Raw genomic sequence first — 22,953 nt, 5'->3', positions numbered from 1 at the left:
TTGACGCCGTATTGTCTTGATCAGCTGTGACGCGTCACATTCTTTGTCTTGAATAATTTGAGCCAATAATGTGCATAATATTTGCCAAGGCTTCCGGTGCCACCTCTCTCTGGCCCAGTAGCTTGCCCACACTACCTTTTTGCCTCAGTAGCTCTCCACAAACCTCTATAACCGGCTTGGTCATCAGCGTTGTTATGAAATCCTCTTCCAAATCAGGATATCTGCAGTGGGAATGAAAAACAGAAATTCCTCTTCAAATCTCAGTTCAGTGGGAAGATGAAGTGAAGCCATTAATACCGGAAGTTCCTATCGATACTTTAACATTCATGAAATACAAGGTCAGGATGAATTGTATGGACGTCAATATTCATGACTGTCTCTGATATGTTCAGAGCGATTGGAGGCGATGCAAAAACCTGCTAGAGTTCTTGATTCCAGTGCAGATTAGATGACACCTCTATCTTACCAGCATGCTGCAGTATACAATGTAACGGCAAATGGCAAATGGAGTTTTTAAATCAATATCAATACTTATAAACCAATGTCTTTGGCATGCCGTAGTGTGCAGGGATTTCGAGAAATGACGCTCACTTTTGAAGGATATAACACGCTCAATATTGCCAATCAGATACAGCTCCAAGTGAGTCTGCGATCATTTTGTTGAAGGTTTGCCCGTCATCAAAACATAGCTCGTAGTAAAATCAGACTACATGTTACCCTCTCCATCAAACATGTCTACTGTAACGTGGTGATACACTTGTGCACGTAACAAGATATAATTGGAATATTGAGATATGCGTATACAGAGAAATATATACTATAGGAAAATCTAAATCAACCCACATTCCTTCATCATGCTCATGTTCAACTACATTCTACTGCCTTTCCTCTTACTCTTCTGCGTTTGACGAATCACTTTCTACTTCAAGTCGGGGTTCGTCTAGCTCTTGAGGATTGCTAATGCTGCTAACGACTGACACATTGTCGCCATCATCGCTGTCGTAGAGGCTCTCATTTTCATCTCGGATGGAACTACGATCGTAACTACTGTTACGGCGCTGTCGACTTCTGTTCCGGTTGCTTTCGTTTCTTCGGCGCCCTCGTGTTCTCCCGTGCTGAAATTCCTCTCTTGTGCCTACGGAAGAAAGTCAAATCGGAAGAAAGTGACAATGACTACGTGAACTCGCATGGATGTGATGACCCTGCGTACGCAAGGACATACACATACATACACACACAATCTACACACACACACACACACACACACACACAAACACACACACGCAAAGATTGAATAAACGCAACTTGTAATGTGCGCCCTTCTTCAATACACGGTTCATGCTATATAGTGACAAAGAACTTTACGTAGCTCAGTTGAGGCCTTGCTCGACGCAACAATACACTTGCGGATGCCAAACCAAATATGTGTAATACCCCCACACCACATACAACTACTGTAGAGCAAGACCTCTGAAAGACTACTGAAATGCCGTAAACATCAGCAGATGTCTCAATGATCATTCAGTAAATTTTCAGTGATCTACGAGGTCCATCACGATTCCTAAAAGTGATCGTTCAGTGAACTTTGTGTCTATAGTCTCCATTTTTTTGTCAAACGGTTTAAAGCAGTCTTTCAGAAGTCTTTCAGCAATCTCTCAATGAGCGGTCAAGGGCCTTACCCATATTTTTCGACAGTCTCTCAAGAATTAGCATATCTTTTATAAAGATCACTGCAAGATCATTGAGAAATTATTGAAAAATTAGTCTCTCAATTTCAGTTTGATATTATATCTGCGTTTTTCATGAAAATCATACATAATGGTACAAGTACAGGGTATATCTAATAAATAAGTCATAACAAATTCACAGCATAACATTGAGGACAATGGGCCGAATGCATAAACCTAGCAATTGCGTGTAAACAATTGCTTCAAACAAAAGCACAAGCTCGTCTAGCAAAAAATGTCATGCAAAAGCACGATGTTTTTGATCTGATCAATAAAATCCCAGAAATACAAAAAAAAGGGTCATGCTCAAGCAATTACTTAATGCATAACCTTTTGCTTGTGCTTATACCTTTTGCTTGTCCCGCACAAGCAATTGCTTGCGTTTTCAAAAAGGGACGTCACGCCTGTGCGAACACACGAACAAAGGCAGCTGTGACAGCATGTATTTGAAAGGATGTGTGTGTGCGAAAATATTTCCTGACATAGCAAAGGAGCTATGAAATGACACTCATAGAGTCATTATATGCACACAAAGACGTCACACGCATCTATACAGACACATACTGGCCGATTCCCATCACTGCTTGTATCGGTAGCCCGAATCTGCCAGGTTGCATGTGGAGAGAGGTCTCCTTGCTCTCCACCGAAGTCAGGCAACATACACTGTACCTGTTTTTCATCACATTTTGTTTGCTAATCATTGGACATTCCCGTTGTTGAAACGAAAAATTTTCGTCCCCTATTTAGGAGTAATTTCTTGTACATTTATACCACTCCTGCACAAGTTTTGTCGTTCTTTTATGAATTTGAAAATGATACTTAAAAAGGAACGTCCCAGTTAAGCACAAGCTCTCGCTCATTTTACAGAGCTTGGAAAATCGTAAGCAATTGCTAGCAAAAACAAGCAAAAGGTCCGTTTTATGTATACGTTTTTAAGCAATGTTTGTTTGTTTGAAAAGATTTTATTTTCTGCATTTCATATTTTCTTTCAGAATACAAAAATAACAAAGGCAGGTTCAATTACACAAATACAATTCTGAAAATTATTGACATATTACATAGTAAGTCATATTTTGTATATAAAGACAAATGAAACGTTAAATAACATACAAAATGTTTATATGGCCAATAATGACTTGATTCACAGTACAATATATAATATATACATATAATGCAGAGGGCCGCCGTTATAAGCCGTGCTTGAACAGACGGACAGCCAGAGTTAAATTACCATTTTTTATTGTAGTACTTGAACACTAATACGGATGGGCCATGTTAAAATGCGTGTAAATCCAGTTTTATACAATTACTTGGTAAACAGGAGTGGTGCCTGTGAGTGCGTGTGCAGGTGATGAAGCGCGAAAGTGTTGATGGTCAGCACTTCTAAGAAAATGATTGAATATGTTATAATATGGGCGAAGGGTCAGGCAGCAAAGTAAAAGAAAGGGAAAAGGGGGTGGACCAAAATATTGCCTTGTTGTTGAGTATAAGCGGTACATGTTTAATGATTACTGTACCGTATGATATTGTGCCAAGAAATATTTCTTTGTATTTGCCTTAAAGGAATAGAGAGATGTGCACTGTTTAATGTGGAGAGGGAGTGAATTCCAAATATCAGGCCCGTTATGCCGAATTGATTTTTGAGCTAATAGGAGTTTAGGGTTATTCAAATGGAAATCATTACGATGGCGCGTGGGGTAAGCATGGACATCCCTGTTAAGGGAAAATGCGTTGTGGAAGAGTGGGAGTAGATTTTGCGTGTATTTGAACATAAATATTGCTGTTTGAAATTTGTGTATATCGTCAACTTTAAGAACTTTTAGTCTAAGAAATAATGGATCAGTATGTTCTAAATAATGTGAGTTAGTACATATTCTTATTGCCTTTTTCTGTAAAAAAAAAATAACATTTACTTTGGTTTTATTACAGTTTCCCCAGACAACATTACAATAATTAATATACGGTAAGATTAATGCATTGTATAACATAGTGAGTACTTTTTCCGTTACAAAATATTTTAATCTCCGAAGTATTCCAATGACTTTAGATATTAATGTGGTTATATTGTCAATGTGGTTATTCCAATTTAAATTGGAGTCAAGGGTTACCCCTAAGAACTTGGTTGATTTTTTTCCAATAATGGGCATACCATCAATAATAATGTTATTAGGCATTATCGGTTGCAAATGTGAAGTATTGAAGTTTATGAAACACGTTTTATCTATATTTAGTGATAATTTATTGCATTTAAACCATGTAGAAATTTTTGCAAGCTCAGAATTAAGTATATCCACTAGTGTGTTTAAACAGTTGTGAGAGTAGAAGACACTGGTATCGTCCGCGAATAATACATAGGTGAGAAGGGTTGAGGAATTTATAATATCGTTAATATATATAAGAAAAAGTAGAGGTCCTAAAATGGATCCCTGTGGTACACCGCAAGTAATATATGACTTAAACGAGGTACTTGAATGAAATGCTACGTATTGCTGACGTTGGGATAAATAATCTCGGAACCAGGAAAGAACTATTCCTCTTATGCCATAATTATGTAGCTTTTTTAATAAAATTCCATGGTCTATTGTATCAAAGGCCTTGCTCAGGTCCATAAAAACTCCTATCACGTGCTGTTTGTTCGCAATAGAATCGATAATTTTGTCACAAGTTTGAATGATTGCAAAATCTGTAGAAAAACCTTTTCGAAAACCAAATTGGTTAGGATTTAAAATGTGGTTATCAACTAGAAACTTATACAAACGTTCATGTGCAATCTTTTCAAGGATTTTGGAAATGACGGGCAATAATGAAATTGGACGATAATTCTTTATTTGGGACGCATCATCTTTTTTGTGAATAGGGATTACTTTCGCAATCTTTAAAGAATTTGGGAAGATCCCAGTAGATAATGATAAGTTACAGATATGTACTATGGGGGTTACTAAAAAATATATTATTTGTTTTAGTAAGTGCATACTTAATCCATCGTGGCCACATGATCTACTCGACTTAAAAGATCGAACAATATTCAGTATTTCATTTTCATTCGTGGGAGTAAAAAATAAAGAATTATTATTACTTTCAGGAAGGTAATCTGTAAAATTTCCAGCGTTTGGAAGTATTGTTGAGGCGAGATTGGGGCCTATGTTGGTAAAGAACTTATTAAAACAATTTGCAATGATTTCAGGGTCGTTAACATCTTGGTCATTTTCGGAAATAACGGTCGGGAGTTCTTTCTTTTTATTCTTAATAAGGTCATTGATAGTTCGCCACAGTTTGGTTTTACTGTCCTTATTTGATTCTAATATGTCTGAATAATATCGCTTTCGAGATGCCCGGATTAATGTGGTTAATGTATTTCGATATGTTCTGTATTTTGCTTTGTTCTGTGGTGTTGGTTTACGTAAGGACATTTTATATAAGCGATTACGGGTGAGTATAGAACGCATTAGCCCTTTGGTAATCCATGGTTGTTTTATTTTTGCGCGATTGTTCTTATTAACTAAGGGAATACGATTATTATAATAATAAAGAAATTTATGCAAAAACATTTCGTAAGATAGATTCGCGTCATTGACCGAAGTCACATCTTGCCATTGTTCGCGTGATAAATCAGATATTAATGAATTAATATTTTCGTGAGATTCTTTTCTTCGCGTTCTATAGCATTTTTGTTTTGGTTGAACGTTTCCAATCTGCTCGTGAATGGTAAATATGGGAAGATGATCAGATATATCTGAATAAAGTATGCCATTAGTATAATTTTTATCAATAATATTAGAGAAAATGTTGTCGATTAAAGTCTCAGTTGACGTGGTGTTACAGATTCTCGTAGGCTTATTAATGTGAGGATAAAGACTACTTAATGATAATGTGTTATGAAATCTAGAAGAATTATGGTTTGTCGTACTTAGTAAATCAATATTGTAATCCCCCATTAAAAACAAACTTTTATTTTCATGAATAATTGTATTTGAAAAAATTTCAATGCTGTCTAGAAATAAATCTATTTCGTTATTTGGTGGTCTATAAATAATACCTATAATAATATTTTTAGTTTTATCATTTATAATTTCGACGAATAAGCTTTCAACACCATTTATGGATAAGTCAGGTCGGAGTTTGTAACGAAGTTGATTATGTATATACAAGGCTACTCCACCTCCTCTTCCAGTCCTTCTATCTGCACGAATCATATCATAATTTTGAATACTAAACATATTTGGGGAGACATAATGCAACCAAGTTTCAGAAATTCCTATTACAGAAAAGGCAAAATGGTGAAGAGAGTTTAAGAGCGTTTCGATTGATTCAAAGTTCTTATTCAAGCTTCGTGAATTGATATGAATGAGGCTGAAGTATTTATCTATGGAAAAACTGTGAACAGATCGACTATCATTTCCAGTTTGGGGGCAAAATTCAGAATTGAATTCGTCAATTGTGAAGTATTCACTATGATGATCTGTTAAATATTGGTCCACAGCTTCGTGTGCAGGTTCGTTATTCATTATTCAAAGGAGAACACGACGAAAGAAATGGAGGCCATTGAACACAGACGCGCGTCGTACTGTGGGTGAGTGCAAGTGAATGAGTGGAAGGTTGCCTATTGTGTGTGTGCATCTCGCGTGCGAGAGGGAAAGATACAAAATGTTTAGCTTTACTGGATTCGGACAGTTATAGCAGACTATCTTTGTGAAGTGCAGGAAATATTGCAAGTCTCTGATAAATATCTTTCTATGATAATTTAGGACAAAACTTGTTATTTTGTTCAGTAGAAGTTTGTAGAAATTTGTAAATTGGAATAATACGAGGAAATAGTTCAGAATTAATGAATACTAAAAGTCGACGAATATGACTGTAATTGTTCGAGAAATATATACATCAAAATTCGCGAGAAACAAAATCTGGCATAAGATACTGTAGCGATTCTCAAAACTAAATTCACGATAGTATGAATGCGAGAAATATCAGAAAAAAAAATATAGTTATCAATACAGTCTCACTAATTCTTAATTTCCGAATACCCCAACAGATAGTTGTTGGAACAGGTTTGTGACTTGTTATTATGTAAATAAACATCTTGGGACCGTAAACATTTGAAAATTTCAAGCTTCTCTTGAAAATTGAAAATGACTCATGCATCTTGGACGATCGGGTACAACAAAATTTTAGTGATGCATGTTGCCTATGCTGCATGCATAATAAGAAACAATCAGTAAGGTGCATGCATCTAGTATCATGCGTTTGAACAAAGACATAAAATTATCAATTGGAACAAAAACGAAAAGGCTACGGATATGGCGTTTTTACCCCTTTCCGTACACAATAAGAAAAAAAAAAAAAAAAAAACAAACCAACTGAATTTGAATAATTCAGTACACTATGATAGTATCACTGGTGTTTTAACTACATAATGTATAAATCAGGTGGAATAAGTAGATCGATAAATTGATCGATTATAAGTAGATCGATCGATCATGAAAATTGAAAATGAATCGTGCGTCTTGCACGATCGAGTGCAACAAAACTTTAAGATGTTGCCTATGTTGCATGCATAATAATGAAGCACACAGTAAAATGCATGTATCTAGTATCATGCGTTTGAACAAAGACATAAAATTATCAATTGAAACAAAAAGCAAAAGGCTACGAATATGGCGTTTTTGCCCCTTTTCGCACACAATAAGAAAAACAACAACTGAATTTGAATAATTCAGTATACTATGATAATATCACTGGTGTTTTAACTTCATAAATCAAGTGGAATAAGTAGATCGATCGATCATGAAAATTGAAAATGAATCGTGCGTCTTGCACGATCGGGTGCAACAAAACTTTAATGATGGATGTTATTAACTTCATAAATCAAGTGGAATAAGTAGATCGATCAATAAGTTGATCGATTATAAGTAGATCGATCGATCATGAAAATTGAAAATAGATCGTGCGTCTTGCACGATCGGGTGCAACAAAACTTTAATAATGGATGTTGCCTATATGTTACATGCACAATATGTAATGCTTGATCTCTAATGCCCCTGTCACACTTTGCCGGATGAGGCAAACGTGTGGGAATTAAAGGAATGTCGATTTTAGACATCCGTTAAAATGCGTTTTATTTCCTTTTTGTCATCTGGATGGACGTTAATCTTTCGGTGATTTCCGTCAGAGCGGCCAGAAAACTTTGTGCCAGCACAAAGTTTTATCTCGCCAAAAACGGATAGCGCGATCCGACCTTTGTCCGATAGTTGCACGTTTTCTCCTGTATCTGCACTGTTCTTTGCCGTTTCCCACTCGTTTCCATCCGCTAGGCCTCCTTTAAAGTCCATTGCTGCAAGGGATGGGACATATGGAACGGCTATGTACAGCACATCAAACGCATACCCACGGCATAGCCACGAGACGACCAACGGGCAAAACGCATGTACTTACGGGTGGCAAACGGACAGGACAGCCATCGCAGTGATGGTTACATCTTACCTACATGATATCTACAACACATTTACAGAATATGAGGAGGACATGAAGCTGATGTTTAATGAATATGTACCGGCCTTGCCGTAACTGATTCCTGCAAGGGCATATAAAAACGCCGTAGAACCTCGCCATTCTCATTCAATGCCTGTCTGTCGTGACGAACTGCCACCGGCTCCAAAAGGTATACATCAAAGGCAGGTGTGGTCCAAGACGTGGCTTGGTCCTTAGAGACGCAGGCAATTTGGTTTGTATGACCAGTTGTCATAAAAACAAGATTGATAAAGGCGAAACAAATTACAGCTGCTTTACTAAGTCTCCCCGAATTCACTATGCAAATGTTTGTTTCAGGTGAAAAGTTGAGAGGCACATCAAAGAGAAAGCAAAATGCATCATGATGCTTCAAGGTCGGAAGGACTATCATAGGGAAACAACCTTCTCACCCTCTGTGACATGACAGCAAGTCTTTCGGAAGAGCAAGATTTTCAGACAGTTTACTATCATGGCTGTTAGAAGAATGTTGTAAATAACGAGGAACTAGCATATCTGAAGAAATTTAGGGGAGCATCATTATCACACTAGTTGTACCACAAAAAAGGGGAGCCCAGCTGATCAGATCCGCTATCATCATGATCATGGTGCGATGAAGCACAAACAATATGACTGGGCATCGGCTGAGATGAATTGTTGGATATTCACACGTCCCAGAGGTGGTGAACTTCGGGTTGAAAGTGAGACAATGAGTAGAAGATTTATGTCATCAAAATTAAAACCCATGATGACAAGGTTCGAATAGCATTAGGAAACCTAACCATCTTACTGTGCTGCATTTGATTTGCTGTTTCACAGAAACTGTTTGAGAGAAAAATAGAGACTGCTTCAAGTTTTGAGTCCATGTCCCAACTTGAAAAAAAAAATGTATTGCCGACATTGATATTCTGAATGCAGACAAATGTTAATTTGACTTCAGGATCTTCTAGTACAATTGATGAGTTCAATGAAGAATATGTGCCTTATCTTGAGAAAATCAATGTTGATATAGCTGTTAATCACTTTAAAAAGCATGTGAAAAAAAAGAGAAAGCTAGATTTGTGCAGTAACACGGGGCATGTATGAAAGTGACTGTGTAAAGTGAGAAACAGTGAGGTAAATATACAATCATGTAAGTGATATTTGGAACCAAAATGAAGAAATTAGTGTCAAAGGTCTGGCAAAAGTAGCCACCATATTGAGGAAGAAATTAAGTCTTGGCCTTTGATCCCAAGTTTGGCGTATTGATGGCAGCTGATGAGATGTGAAATGAAGTGGAGAGGCAGTAGAGGCAGAACTGGCCGAGTGGTGGACGCGCAAAGATGATGCACGTATTTGTAGCCTCATAGCCATCACGTGAATGGATCTCTGACGTTCGATGTACGTCTCATGTGTCGTCCATTTGTCCCTCGTGCGTTTTGTCCTGTGGGCATGCAGCTCATATTCGTTTTTCATGCGTTTGCGCACGTTCCACTGTCCTGTACTCAATCGCCCCAGGTACGTTGTATCTTCATTTTGTTTGGCCCCTAGACCGTGCATGTACGCTCCTCTAAAAAAAAAAAAAAAAAAAAAAAAAAAAAAAACTTTACACTTTGTCCACCGGACTGACGATTTGAGCAACGAATGAGCTCAGTGTGACAGGGGCTTAAGCAATTGCCTGCGAGCAGCAAGCAATTGCTTGTTTTTATGCATACGGATTCAAGTAAAAGGCTAGCACAAGCAATTGCTAGCTTCTATGCATCCGGCCCATTCTTTAACGTTATTACCAAATACAATGGAATAAAAGAAATCAGCAATACACTTTTTTTCTGGTTATAAAGAGAGAAAGTACAACAAATGATATATATATATATATATATATATATATATATATATATATATATATATAATATTTATATATATATATATTTTTATTTTGATGGGAGATCTTGATTGATTTCTCGAAGATCACAGGGGAGTTTTTCAAATAATCTAGTGATTTTTCATTAGTCTTCTTGATCTCTCAGCGAACACTCTGCTGTCTTTAAAGTCCCATATAGAGTCCTGAGAAATTTGTTGGAATGGTACTTTTTGGTCTATCAATGATCTCCCAATGGCGTTTAAAAGCCATTCCAAATAGACAGTATTATGGTCTTGGAGACTGCTGACGGATCTTGTCAATTTGGGGTCTCACACCTACAGTGGTCTCTCAAGGGTCTCTTAATGTGGAATGTGGGTCTAAGATACGTGCATAAATAAAAAAAAAACATTTAAAAGAATCTTGACTGAAAAATCATTAAAGACACCAACTAGAAATGTCGCTATGGCGACTGGTATGCCTCCGCCATAATGCATGATTCTCCTAATAGGTCTAAATAGTACATGTGGACAATGTGTGATTACATTTTCACAAAATTGACAAAATATTAAAATGACAAGTTTGTCACAAATGTGCTGAATGCTCACCTTCCTTGACCTAGGTTTAATTGGATGAATAGGAGAGCATGTATTTGGGATTTACGGACTTTAACTTGACTTTGACCCATTCATACCTTTATGCATTGAGTAATTTTCAAGGTATGGAGAAAAGTGCAATTTCTGTATTGAATAATAAATTGTTACCATTTTCATATCACCTTTGACTTTAAAATTCATAAGATAATCACTGTCAGGCAGAAGATGCATAAATATGTGGTACATTTCAGGATAACCGAGATATGGAGGAAAAACTTAGTTTAGCACTTTTACTTGATCTTTGACCTTTTGACCTTTGAGGCAAAAACAAAAGAAAAAAATTTCCAGATAGTCTCTATTAGGTTAAACATGCATACATCTAGTGTAAAAAAAATAATCCTGCTGGCATTGCATAAACATGAGGGAAAAAGTAAATTTTGAAGTGTTGCCCTTGACCTTTGACCCCTAACCTTTGACCCCATGAACCCTAAATTCTCTAGATAATCACTGGCAGTCAGTACATGTATATACACTATGTTCCATGAAGAGACCTTAAACAGTTTCCAAAGTACAGAGAAAAAAGGTGAAGTTTTAATATTTTTACTTGACCTTTGACCTTTGACCTCATGACCAAAACTTTCACCAGAGAATCTTAATTGGGTATTAAATGTATACACTCAGTTTCAAGACAACATCTTCAGGCATTGCATAGATATGATGGAAAAAGTGAAATTTTATGTATTTTACCTTGACCTTTTGACCTTTGACCTTGAGTATGTGCACCCAAAACTATATAGGCACAACTTCACCCCCAATACACATACATGCCAAGTTTCATGACCTCATGACCAAAACTTTCACCAGAGAATCTTAATTGGGTAATAAATGTATACACTCAGTTTCAAGACATCTTCAGGCATTGCATAGATGTGATGGAAAAAGTGACATTTTATGTATTTTACCTTGACCTTTTGACCTTTGACCTTGAGCATGTGCACCCAAAACTTGATAGGCACAACTTCGCCCCCTAATACACATACATGCCAAGTTTCATTAGGATACCTCAAAAGGTTTTGATAGTTACCTTGTCCATAAAATTCATTACGGACGGACGGAAGGACGGACGGACGGACGGACAACCCGAAAACATAATGCCTCCGGCACCACTTCGTGGCGGAGGCATGAAAAGCCCTTGTATTGAAGCATTCCAAAGTTGGAAAAATACATACGAAAACTGTATGCATACATCTATACTAAACTCATATACAGACGCACACACACCATCATCATCATCACATCATCTGAATTCAGTTGATTGGCACCTTCTGCATTATCGGATAATGTCGTACAATACATCATTTTGTAGTTTTCCAAATCAACAATACATTTCAATTTTTCCTTACGTAAGTGTCATTTCTCCATTTTTGTGTTTTTTTTTCTTTTTTGCAATCCAGAAATGTTCTTTAAATCACGAAAAGACAGTAAAGCCCCTTTGACCTCCGAAAAAAAAATCAACGTTCGTTTAGTCATTTAATACAAAATACCTGGCATCCAATAACACATGTTTCAATATTTAGTTTTCACAAAGAACGCATATTATCTTAAAAAAAAAACAAAATTCAAACAAAGTGATGTTCTTTTGTGTAAATCACCCATGGAAGGAGTATGAACTAAAATCAGAGTTAGAACTAGTCTTTCAAACCAGAAATAAACTGGAAACCATGATGGTCAACCCCGTATCTCTGAATGGTATGACTCTTAAAGACTGATTGCAAAATGTTCCTATCTCCTCTTGAAATATGTTGCAAAACCTATTAACAAAATAATATCCCGTATCATTATTCTCATCCAGATATCTTCATTGGTCACTGAAGTGCACTTAAGACCAACGACCAATTGTGTATCTACCACTTTTCAAATTCATATCACAGAGTTTTCAGAGTTAATTTCAAATATCTAATCCTAACATTAGAAATCAATAATCGTCAAAACAACGGCCTATTGCAACTGATTGACAATTGCCCTACATCGACGTAAATAAGCACTGAATTGATCAGTGTTTTAGTGGTAGCCATGATAAAAAATCATGGGCGTACATACTCGAGCAGGATTCGAACCTACGACCTCCTGATCTCCGGACAGGCGTCATCTCTACTCGACCACCGAGCTTCCGTCCGACAGCAAGTGTTGGTTCTAATCCTTATAGCATGCAGCGGGTATACTGCGTAATTAGTCAAATTCATGAAATTCTTCCGTTGAGATGTTTTCTTTGCAACTGATTGACAATTGCCCTCCGTCTTTGTAGGGCAATTATCTATCAGTTACAATGAAAATATCTCGACGGAAGAATTTCATGAATTTGAACAATGACCTAGTAGAAAAATAAAGAAAAATTCCCAATGTGGAAAATTTCATCGAATACATCGTCCCACTCTATAATAAAAGTATCTGTTATCGAAATTAATTTGGTTTATTTCAATATCCTGCTTCAATTTAAAAATATAGATCGCAAAATGTTGCTACTCTAAAAACAACAACAATTTCTTTGTGTCATAATTACGACATGCACCCCGTGTGGCCTCGTCCTTTACATTACGATTTTTTTTCTCTTTGTTGGATACGAATATTTTTTTTTCTTCAGAATATTCCTTGCGATCTGCACGTTCATCAACCCAAACTGCTTTGCCCTAATTCTACTTCCTTCTAAAGAAGATAATCACACAAGTGCGCGCGCGCGCACACACACACACACACACATTTCCTACAACATATATATGACGCTATACAAATGCTGCATGGATCATTATCATCATCATCACACACGGATCTTCCCACGTGAAACCAGCTAATTCTGGAATGATGTGAGAAGTAAGGTAACACAAATTTCATGGGAGGGTCTTGCTTCGAGCATTTATTGACAAGAGAAAAAAAAAGACATACCATGGTCTCGTGAAGGTTGACCATGTAGCCCTTGTTGGTGCATGGGATATGCAACACCTGTTGGTCGAGCCTGCTGTTGGGCCGGTGGTGGGCCTCTTGGAGGAAACTGTGGCATGCAAGGTCTATAACTTGCCACTGTCGGACCTTGCTGCGGGAAGTTACTGAAGAGTTGAGGTCTGGGACTAAATGATTGGGGACCGCCTTGATGTAACGGTGGAGGTACCAACGGAGGAGGAGGTATCAGTGGAGGAGAAGGAATACACGGCTGTGATGAAGAAAGTCCTACTTGGCCATGGGGAATGTCGCTCTTAACTGGTGGTCTTCCGGGCTGTCCCATCAGCGGTGGAATGAACTGTTGTGCCTGATATGGCTGCTCAATAAACAATATATTATCATACAATTGATAGGACGAGTAAATACAGCACCATTGCATGCAGTGAACAATATTTTTTTTTTGCAATGATTAAAATATTGTTTTAACAATAATGATGAAAATAACTACACCTATTGCGCGTGCTATCGTGTATGGCTTGAGGTTCGAACACAATATTTTTCTTAAAGAATTGTTGTGTAATGAGTTCCCTCGGCGCCTTGTGGAACTTGTATGACTTTCCTCAATATAACCCCTTGAAATCTTGGTGACATCAAATTGAGTTATGTAAACCTTTTGACTCTCTGTTACAAATCGCATAAAATGTAATCTGACCGGAACTAAAGTGGAAATTCAAGGAAAATTAAAACTTGGCACAAATTATTTACTGTGTTTATCCTAGAATCTTAAAAATGACAAAATGTAAGACTTTTGCGCATTCCACAACGGGGAATGCAACAAGAACAACAACAAAAACAAAAAGTCATATGATGTCTGCGGTAATGAAGGTTCACTTTGCATTGGTATGGCATTTATCCCGGATAAATATCAATTCAACACTCAAGCCCTTGTATTTGTTACAGCTGTACAGAACAATACGTGACTTACCGGGGGTAATGGAGGGCTGCTTATCCCGACTGGTACACTCTGACCTGCAGGACTGTGTGGCGGTCGCATTCCGTCGAAGTCTGACTCCTGGATATTTCCACTTTCATTCAACTCTGACCTGCTTCCTGCACGTCTTAATCCGCCTTTTCCACCCCGACCCCTACCTCGATCAGGGCCACCACGCCCGCGAAACTGTCCACCGCCTCTGTTTCCACCTCCACGACCTCTGCCCCTTTCAGATGGTCCATGTTCAGTTTCCTCGTGCCTCACCTTGCCGCGTTCAGGGTGCGCCCCGCCTCTCCCTCAATCACCGTGCCATCCTCCTCTCCCTCGTTCATGTCCGCCGCGTTTCCCACCTCGACCATCCTTGCTCCCGTTGCCAAAAGCTCCCCCATCGGCTGCACAGGGCCCGTCTTTGCCACTTTGCCCATGTCCGTCATATCTGGAAGAATTCTTTCCCCCGTGTTGAGCACCGCGATGTCTCTGCTCATTCTCAGTTCCTCTACCTCGGCCACGCTTGCCCCCTCCACCCCCTCTCTGTTTGGTATCCATGACAACCCTCTATTACGAGCAAAGTCTGTAACTTTGGCAAAACAATTTCTCGAGTTTGTTGGACAGACTTGATCCATGCATGCTCTGTAAAATCAAACAAAAACACTTTACAGCGTAAAGACAAGTAAGTGAAACTGGAAGTATCGGCAAATTTATATTGAGATTTCTTATAAGATTCTGAAAATGACTGTCCCATCACCAGGCCTTGTTTAAACATCGTATACATCAATATAGATTTTTGTGTAAAAATAGATTCCGAAGTAATTGTTATACTGTATATAGCAATACGCCTGTATCATATTTTTCTAGTTAATTTCCGTCCCATTTCAACTTAATACAAACTGTTTCTATTATATATAGGCACTGATAGGCTATGGGAAAGATTTTGTAAAAATACAATTTATGACATCTCTTGAAGAAAACAGCCTTTATCGAAATATCATTCATTTAGACGGAGACAGTCGGTCGTCACACCTTTTGTCAAAGTTACCGATGAATGGATGAAAGCCATAGACAAAGAAAAAGTGCTTGGGATAAAATATTCATAGACTTGAAAAAAAACACACGTTTTGTCGCGTCACTTAATCATAACTTGCTTCTTAGCAAATTACGCTATATTGGAGTATCAGATGAAATGTTTGCCCTGGTTTACCAATTACCTGAAAGGGTGATCTATTTAAACTTTTCTGAATTCAAATCTTTCATCTCCATTTCCCATCTTTTCTGAGCGTATCACCGGGATCGATTCTTGGTCCCCTTGTGTTATCAATACTTTATTTAGACACACTGCAAATTTCTCAGTTCAACTGCATGCAGATTATCCCGTTGTTTATTTTTCTAATGGCAACATTGATGATGCCCGTGCAAAACTTATCAATGATTTGTGTATTTTTCATAAATGAATATGTATTCTTTAAAGGAATAAATAAATTTTGAATAGAATGCATTTTTACCTAAGGGCTGATTTCACGGAGCACGCGAACAACTTGCTAATCAAAAAAGGATGCGAATGTCGAAGAAATAGTCATTTCCACAGTAAAATTAATTACTTTTCAGGGATGTTGCTTCATTTTCTGTTTCCAATGTGCATTACCCCCCCCCCCCCGCCCCAATACTATGATCTTTTAGAACACTTAATGATAGAGACAACTTTGCCCCAAAATTGCTTTAAATAAGTAATCTATTAAAATGTATGCCAACGTTTGGGGTAAACATAATCTGTGTAACGCTGGACAGAAATATAGGGCCTACTGACATGAAGGTCAAATTATGAATGTTCATTGAATCCTTTTTTTTTTTAATTGAATGGTCTAATTTTGATAAGAGAAGATATTAACAGCTCTGAAATTCTACTGAACATTGTGTTTTATACCACTTCTACATTTAGTGTCGAACGTATATAACATGACAGACCAACTTGTCGCATTCTGGTCTGTCCATTATGCTACATGTATATCACATACATGTAGATCAGTACACCTATAAGAGGCCTAATGAGGCATCTATCATCTTTTATCTTTGTGTCATTATGTACAACATTTATATTCACAAATCTGTTATGTTTTTATTCCATGTTTGCTTGTATTTTCATACCTCGAGAGGGAGGTTGAAGGATTGAAAAAAGACAAAAAGCAAAATAAAACTCTGGTACAAATTCTACTAAAATAAGCTTAGGTTACGCAAATTCTTGGCCCCTAATCCCTGCATTGCCCTTTTAACAAAAAAAAAATGAATAAAATAATAATGATATACACAACAAAAGAGCCCGATGAGATATAAAAGAACCCAACAAAAAACACCCCCCCCCAAAAAAAAAAAAACAAAAAAACAAAAAAACAAAAAACAAAACAAAACTAAACTAAACAAAACTAAACAAAACACACACACACAAACAAACCACGAAATTAGTATTTTACCTGCAACCACGTGCAACGTGTTGTGGATCTACAGTAGAACTTAGAAGTAATAACTTTAGTACAGCTGTAATAGCAGAACCTAGTATTATAATTGTACCTGATACTACTAGTACTACATACTATAGTAAACTCCAAAAGACTCCAATCGGTACACAATGCACGCGATCAGTCAATGCCCAATGGCGATGTCATAGATGACCATTCAGCTGGCTACGGAGTCTTTGATTAGAATATGTTCTTTTCTTTACAGTACTTAAGCCTATAATTATTATAACTACTATAACTAGTATGGGAACCGAAAATATACACGTAGGTAGGTTCTAAGGTTGGTGACTCAAAGTACAGGGTCCATACATTTCGACGCACTTCACGTTATTTGACGGCTCATCATATAAATACAGATAAGTGCTATACAGGCAGATTCTTGCGTGGAGTATGTCCAAACATAATGTGCATTTCATCAAAACAGCGCATCTCATTCACACGTTTGAAAGTTTCAAAACGAGAAGGTTGTTCACATACGTTTCAGGCTTGTCCTACATCACCCTGCTGATAGGTTGAGTGGTAAATCTAAGAAGTTAGGCCTTTTATTTTACACATATGTTAGCTTCACTTCCTCAGTACAGTACACCAGTGAGGGTGTTTTTTTTCCAACGGATAACGCATTATGCTCTACCCTTAGACTCACGGTACGTACGCACAGCTGGCGGCGGGTTCTGATCTCAGTGGATTTTCCCCACTTGCCCAAAGAGCTTTTCCCGAGTAATGCTAGAGTGCGGAGTTTAAAGAGTCCGCACTCTAGCAGTCACTGGGAAAAATTTCTTTGGTATAGGGCTCAAACAGGTAGATAATTCCCCACATATAGAGACGTGTGTTAAAATTCAAAATACAGTGTACAAAAAATTCTGTAAAATAGCTGGGAGAAATGAGGTATTTCATCTTCACTATCCTGGATAAGTGAGATGTACCTTTTCATCCATCAAATTTCCAAGGCGGGTTCTTCGGCTCAAACTCTGTCCAAGGGTTCGCAAAGCCAGACTACGAGTTCTTTTCACCTATCACAATGAAATATATTAAAGTCCCCTCAAATTTAATGAGAAAAGCTTTTATCTTCCAACCAAAATGCAGTTAAAACCTTCATACTCAATATCTACAGCTATTCAGTTTTTTTGGTTTTTTTGGTTTTTTGGGGGGTTTTTTTTGGGGGGGGGGTTGGCCAAACTGCATTATCGATTTTTAATTATTTTTTTCTTTATTTATTTTGGTATCTTTGGTACGAATTTGTGAAGGGGTCTGGGACATCCCACTCCATTTACAAGTCAGAGCCCTAAATTGTTACTTCAGTACGCAAAGTCCGCCTTTTCTAAATGGGTAATGGCAGCCCCCATGAAGTCTCTAGTACCATTATATACTTCGCCCTCTAGAGGAAGAGAGGAGAAAATAACTGGTTTTCCCTGTTCGATTTCCGCTTCCGTCCTGGAATGTCAAAACGCAAATCCGCATGCGCAGATGAACTCAAATCACAAACGCCAATGTGTGTGTGATGCATGCACTCATTTTTTTCTTTTCTACTAGTATTCACAATTCTTAGTATTTTGCTTGATTATTTTCAAATGATTTATTTTCTCAACATTTCATCCAGCGACATGTCTGTGCTAGAGCACTTTTCAATTAAGATTGACTCGGTGTTCAACTGTGTGTTGTGTGTGTGTATGTATATGTATGTACAAGTGAGTATATTATATATATATTGTAGTTGCTCCGCGTATTGGCAGTACTAGAAATAGCAATGATAATGTCACAACAGAGGAATGCATTAAATGCCAATCTTGATTTTAATTGAAAATCCGAATTTTTGGAAAAAATTCGGATTCTTAAAGTCAAGATTGGCATTTAATGCATTCCTCTGTTGTGAAATATATATAGATATGTACATATATACATACACTGTATACGCCTATATATTCCCACGTTATGTATGCGTGATGTATTATATATCCCCATTTATTCCCATGTTAATTACAGCTTATATTTTGTATTTATTTTGTATCCTCTTTTAAGTTCATACTCGACTGGTAGAGAATAAGTAACAATGGTTTACATTATAGCTTCAGGAAATTTTAGGGAATTTGTAGAGTTATTAACTAAATCCAAGAACAGGAACATATAGTAATAAATTGTAACACAATGGATTACATAGGAATTTAGGAAGTGTTTAATGGGCGGCCGCGTAAATAAAATTAATTGACTTTGGCTGAGATAGGATTGCTTCCCGCGTAAGGACTAGTAAGTTTTAAAAAAGCAATCGTGGAGATTTGCTTTAACCTTGTGTAAAATTAAAAAAAAAAAAATGTTTATTTTCTTAATTGTTGAATCCTGAAATCTTGAGTTGTACAACATTAATTGTGGGATTTTTTTTTTTTGTTTTGTTTCTGCACGACTCACTTGCTCAGTTTCTATTCTCATACACCACACACCCGACCGACGAAGAACATACGTACATCATTCATACATACACCACATTTTACTCCTCCCCTTGAATATTCCATCTTCCCTCGATGGTCCTATACTTTCACCAAAGATGCACAAATTGTATATAGAAAGTTGTATATACAGCGATTACATCAACTCATTTTGTATATTCGTATCAATTGGCTGCTGTGGAATAAAGTCAAACTTCACAAATTTTTAACTTCCCTGTTTTTCATCAAGATGTTTGTGTTGCACCTCTCATTCTTTAAAGATTACCTTTTTATCTGTCCAGAACTGTTATTTGATTTTTTTTTAATGTTTCCAAGAATGGAACTTCAACAAGAACAAAGAATAGGATGAAACGTGTTATCTTGGGTTAATGATTATTTATTTTCACATTCAATCACAGCGAATGAACATATCAAGAGCCAACATTTGGGTGCAATAGCCCGTGGTACCTATGCATGGTAGTAACATGATAAGAGTACGCGCAATTAACACAAGAGGTACCACCGCATACTTCTTGAATTTACTGAAATAATGCAGCATGGTATACATGTATATTCACCAAGCACCTATGTTTAAAGATTTGACGCATAGCATCTACTTTATCAGACCGTTTATGACTGCTTTACTGCAGGAATATGAGCATGTCAATAACACAGAATCAATCATGAGTTATACGTAGGCCTACAATCTCGAAGTGCATAATATAACACGACAGTGCACACTTAAATTACAAGTATAGCAGGTCTACAACTGTTCTATTCATTAGGAAAACTGATCATCGAAGACATGGCACACAAAAATCCATGGACACAAAAATGAATTGCAAGTGTTGCATTACGATTACAGGCTCTTAATAACACCATAATTATTCATGCTCTTGATAGAAGTTTGTTATTCCATACGAACGACTTCAAACACAAAATGACGATGTGTATAGGATTAATACAGTTAACCTTACCTAATCGAATCAAAAGGGACCAGAGAAAATCGATCTACTTGCGTGAAGTTCAATTTACATGATATACGTAATTAACACGTGTAATTATATCCATCCACTGCAGGGTAGAATTTTCCTTCGACTTAACCAGTTTTTCGATGTCGACTTAGGCGAGGTTGACTGTAGTACGTAATCTATAGAATTGTACAATAGAGGGGTCTACAATGTGTAATAATCATCACTTTCCTAATTTTCACTAGCAAGGTTTTTAAGGAGTGCCTAATAAACATAGACAACAAATCACTGTTACACATTTTCTCAAGATTTCACTCTGAAGAGATTGCATGTATAGTTGTCCCATTTTCATTCTCCACCCGTAAGTACATTGTTATAGGTTGTTACTGACTATGATGAGAAGCCACAGGTAACATCGAATAATGACACGGAACAGTTACCACTTTTAGGAGAAATTAATTTTCATGGCCGAAAGCTTTGGACGAAAACATAGTCAGCCACTTTTCTCCCCATGCTAGCCTCGTTATCCACACACAGACACACAGACACACACGCACACACATACACACACATACACACACACCCTATATGTAGAAAGAGCCACAGCAAAAAAACAACAACAACAACAACAACAACAATGCAAATCTTATGAAAAGACAGTTTGGTTGATTTGGACAAACAATACATCTCTGTATGGTCTACATTTTCAGATTAGAAATAGGATTTAAAATGTAATGCAAGAATTCACTACTTCATAAGTTTCTTTTTTTTTTTCCTTACGTACAGTGTACATGAGCTAGATTACAAGGGATAGCAGGTTCATTCCTCTCAAGTCGCATTAGGACTTGTACACTACCGCCTCTACAATTCTGCCTAACCACTTTCTATCTGGTCAATGCATGTTATGATGCGTCTCAAACTGCTCACGGTAATTCACCACAAAGTACTTCTCTGGCAGTTTTCTTTAAAAGAACAAGCTTTCGTAGCAAATAGGGTTTTTGTTCTTGTTTTTCTTAATATACATGAATTTGATGTCAAAACTAGCCCATCTCCACATCTTCTCAAAATAATTGACCAGAATCTAACAAATGGCACCTAATATGTATTCACAAGTGGGTCGGTCTTTTCTTTTTGTATTACATCTTTACAAGTTATAGACAGCGTAATGCAAACTACAAATCTGAATGGCATTGCCGATTGTGTAAAGAAGGTTTATTGACTTAACGACAGCCTTTACTGCTTAGAAAGGATCTTGCACTTCCCTACCACACACTTAGTGGACACTTTTGGGCAGAGGTAATGGAAAAAAAAGGCAGCAAAAGCGTCACTAATATCACGAAAATGAGGCAGCTTTGGGGATTTGAATTAAAGCGGGTCACAGAATCACATGTGCGTATGAAAAAGAGTGACAGATGTCATTGTCTTTCAGTCTCCCATATGTTTGTACTAAATTACTCTGAAATTTTTCTCTGTCAATAATTCAACAGCTAAAATCACCCCCCCCTTCCCCCCCCCCCCCCCCCCCCCATGGTCATCACTGTTGAGGTCAAAAAATGCAAAATCTCCTTGGGGGAGAGAGGGGAGGGGGATACCTCCCTTTAACACCCTCCTCTTGCTCTGTTGCTCCGCTCCCTCACATGTATTTTCCTAAGTTTTGCCTCTCCCCCCCCCCCATCCTAAAGACAGATCAACACCCCTGTCACTGTTAAAGAGAATTGCTAAAAGTAAAGAACAGTTTGATACAAAGAATACAATATCTTGTAGAATTCACTGCAGAAATCATGAGCAAAAAATCAATCAGAGTATAATATCATTTGTGAGGAGAGGAAGAGGAAAACTTGTGGGACCATGACATCATCAATTAATCTGGGTGCCGTGTAAGATCATGACATTGGCGGCAAAATCAAGTCTTCCTCTCTATTCTGGCAGCGCTTGATGGACTCAAAAGAGGCGATACCAGTGACTTTCTGCAGCCATTCCCAAGTATGTTCGGTGTTGCCGTCCACATGACGTTCAGGTCTCAGTCTTTCCTTTGAAAGCTACGTCCTCAAGCTACTCTTTTCTCAAAACATGTCTCTAAGAAAATGGATCTGTCTTGTAATAATAGTCCTGGTATAGGCTGTCTATTAGTGCCAGCTTGGCCAGGAACGTGGTCATTTGTTATGCTGATGACATCCCCACCTCATCCAGTACCCCATTCAGAGTCTCCTGAAACCTCCGGAGGTTGTGCTGTGTTTACCTCAGACGCCTGGGACACTTTATCAACGGTCACAGCACAGAGCACAAGTCTGGAGCGAGTTTGGAGATAGTCAGGAGTGAATCAAAGGTGTACTTTGCATCCCAACTGTGACTAACGTATATATTGTGGTGAAAACGATTTGGAATTTTTTAGTGTATTTTGTGTTTGTCTCTTCTTAATTACACTTTCACTGGCATTGTTATGTTTGCTTGATTGTACAGTCAACTTGAACA

At 37.6% G+C, this 22,953-nt stretch overlaps 1 protein-coding gene across 1 annotated transcript; it reads right to left on the bottom strand.

Moving 5' to 3' along the window:
* Positions 1–34: 34 nt before the first annotated feature.
* On the bottom strand, positions 35–14,828 carry LOC139712146 (uncharacterized). Its single transcript, XM_071623978.1, has 4 exons — positions 14,745–14,828; positions 13,602–13,971; positions 895–1,135; positions 35–221 (listed from the first exon to the last, which is right to left on the bottom strand). Exons 1-4 carry the CDS (start codon positions 14,826–14,828, stop codon positions 35–37), a joined length of 882 nt encoding a protein of 293 aa, XP_071480079.1.
* Positions 14,829–22,953: the final 8,125 nt, after the last annotated feature.

This window comes from Diadema antillarum, unplaced genomic scaffold (assembly GCF_040938485.1).
Source record: "Diadema antillarum isolate AM-2024a unplaced genomic scaffold, OU_Dant_1.0 seq00001764_RagTag, whole genome shotgun sequence".
In the NCBI taxonomy this organism is placed as follows: domain Eukaryota; kingdom Metazoa; phylum Echinodermata; class Echinoidea; order Diadematoida; family Diadematidae; genus Diadema; species Diadema antillarum.
The sequence above is the reverse complement of the archived record's forward strand: the minus strand, read 5'-3'. Positions and strand labels throughout refer to the sequence as shown.

What these genes read in the sequence shown, in the direction of transcription:
- LOC139712146 (XM_071623978.1), bottom strand. Translation starts at nt 14,828, where the DNA reads ATGGACCATCTGAAAGGGGCAGAGGTCGTGGAGGTGGAAACAGAGGCG. An exon ending in GCGTGGTGGCCCTGATCGAG is followed by an intron (nt 13,972 to 14,744) that starts GTAGGGGTCGGG and finishes TTTATTGAGCAG; the next exon opens with CCATATCAGGCACAACAGTT. An exon ending in TCAACCTTCACGAGACCATG is followed by an intron (nt 1,136 to 13,601) that starts GTATGTCTTTTT and finishes TTTCTTCCGTAG; the next exon opens with GCACAAGAGAGGAATTTCAG.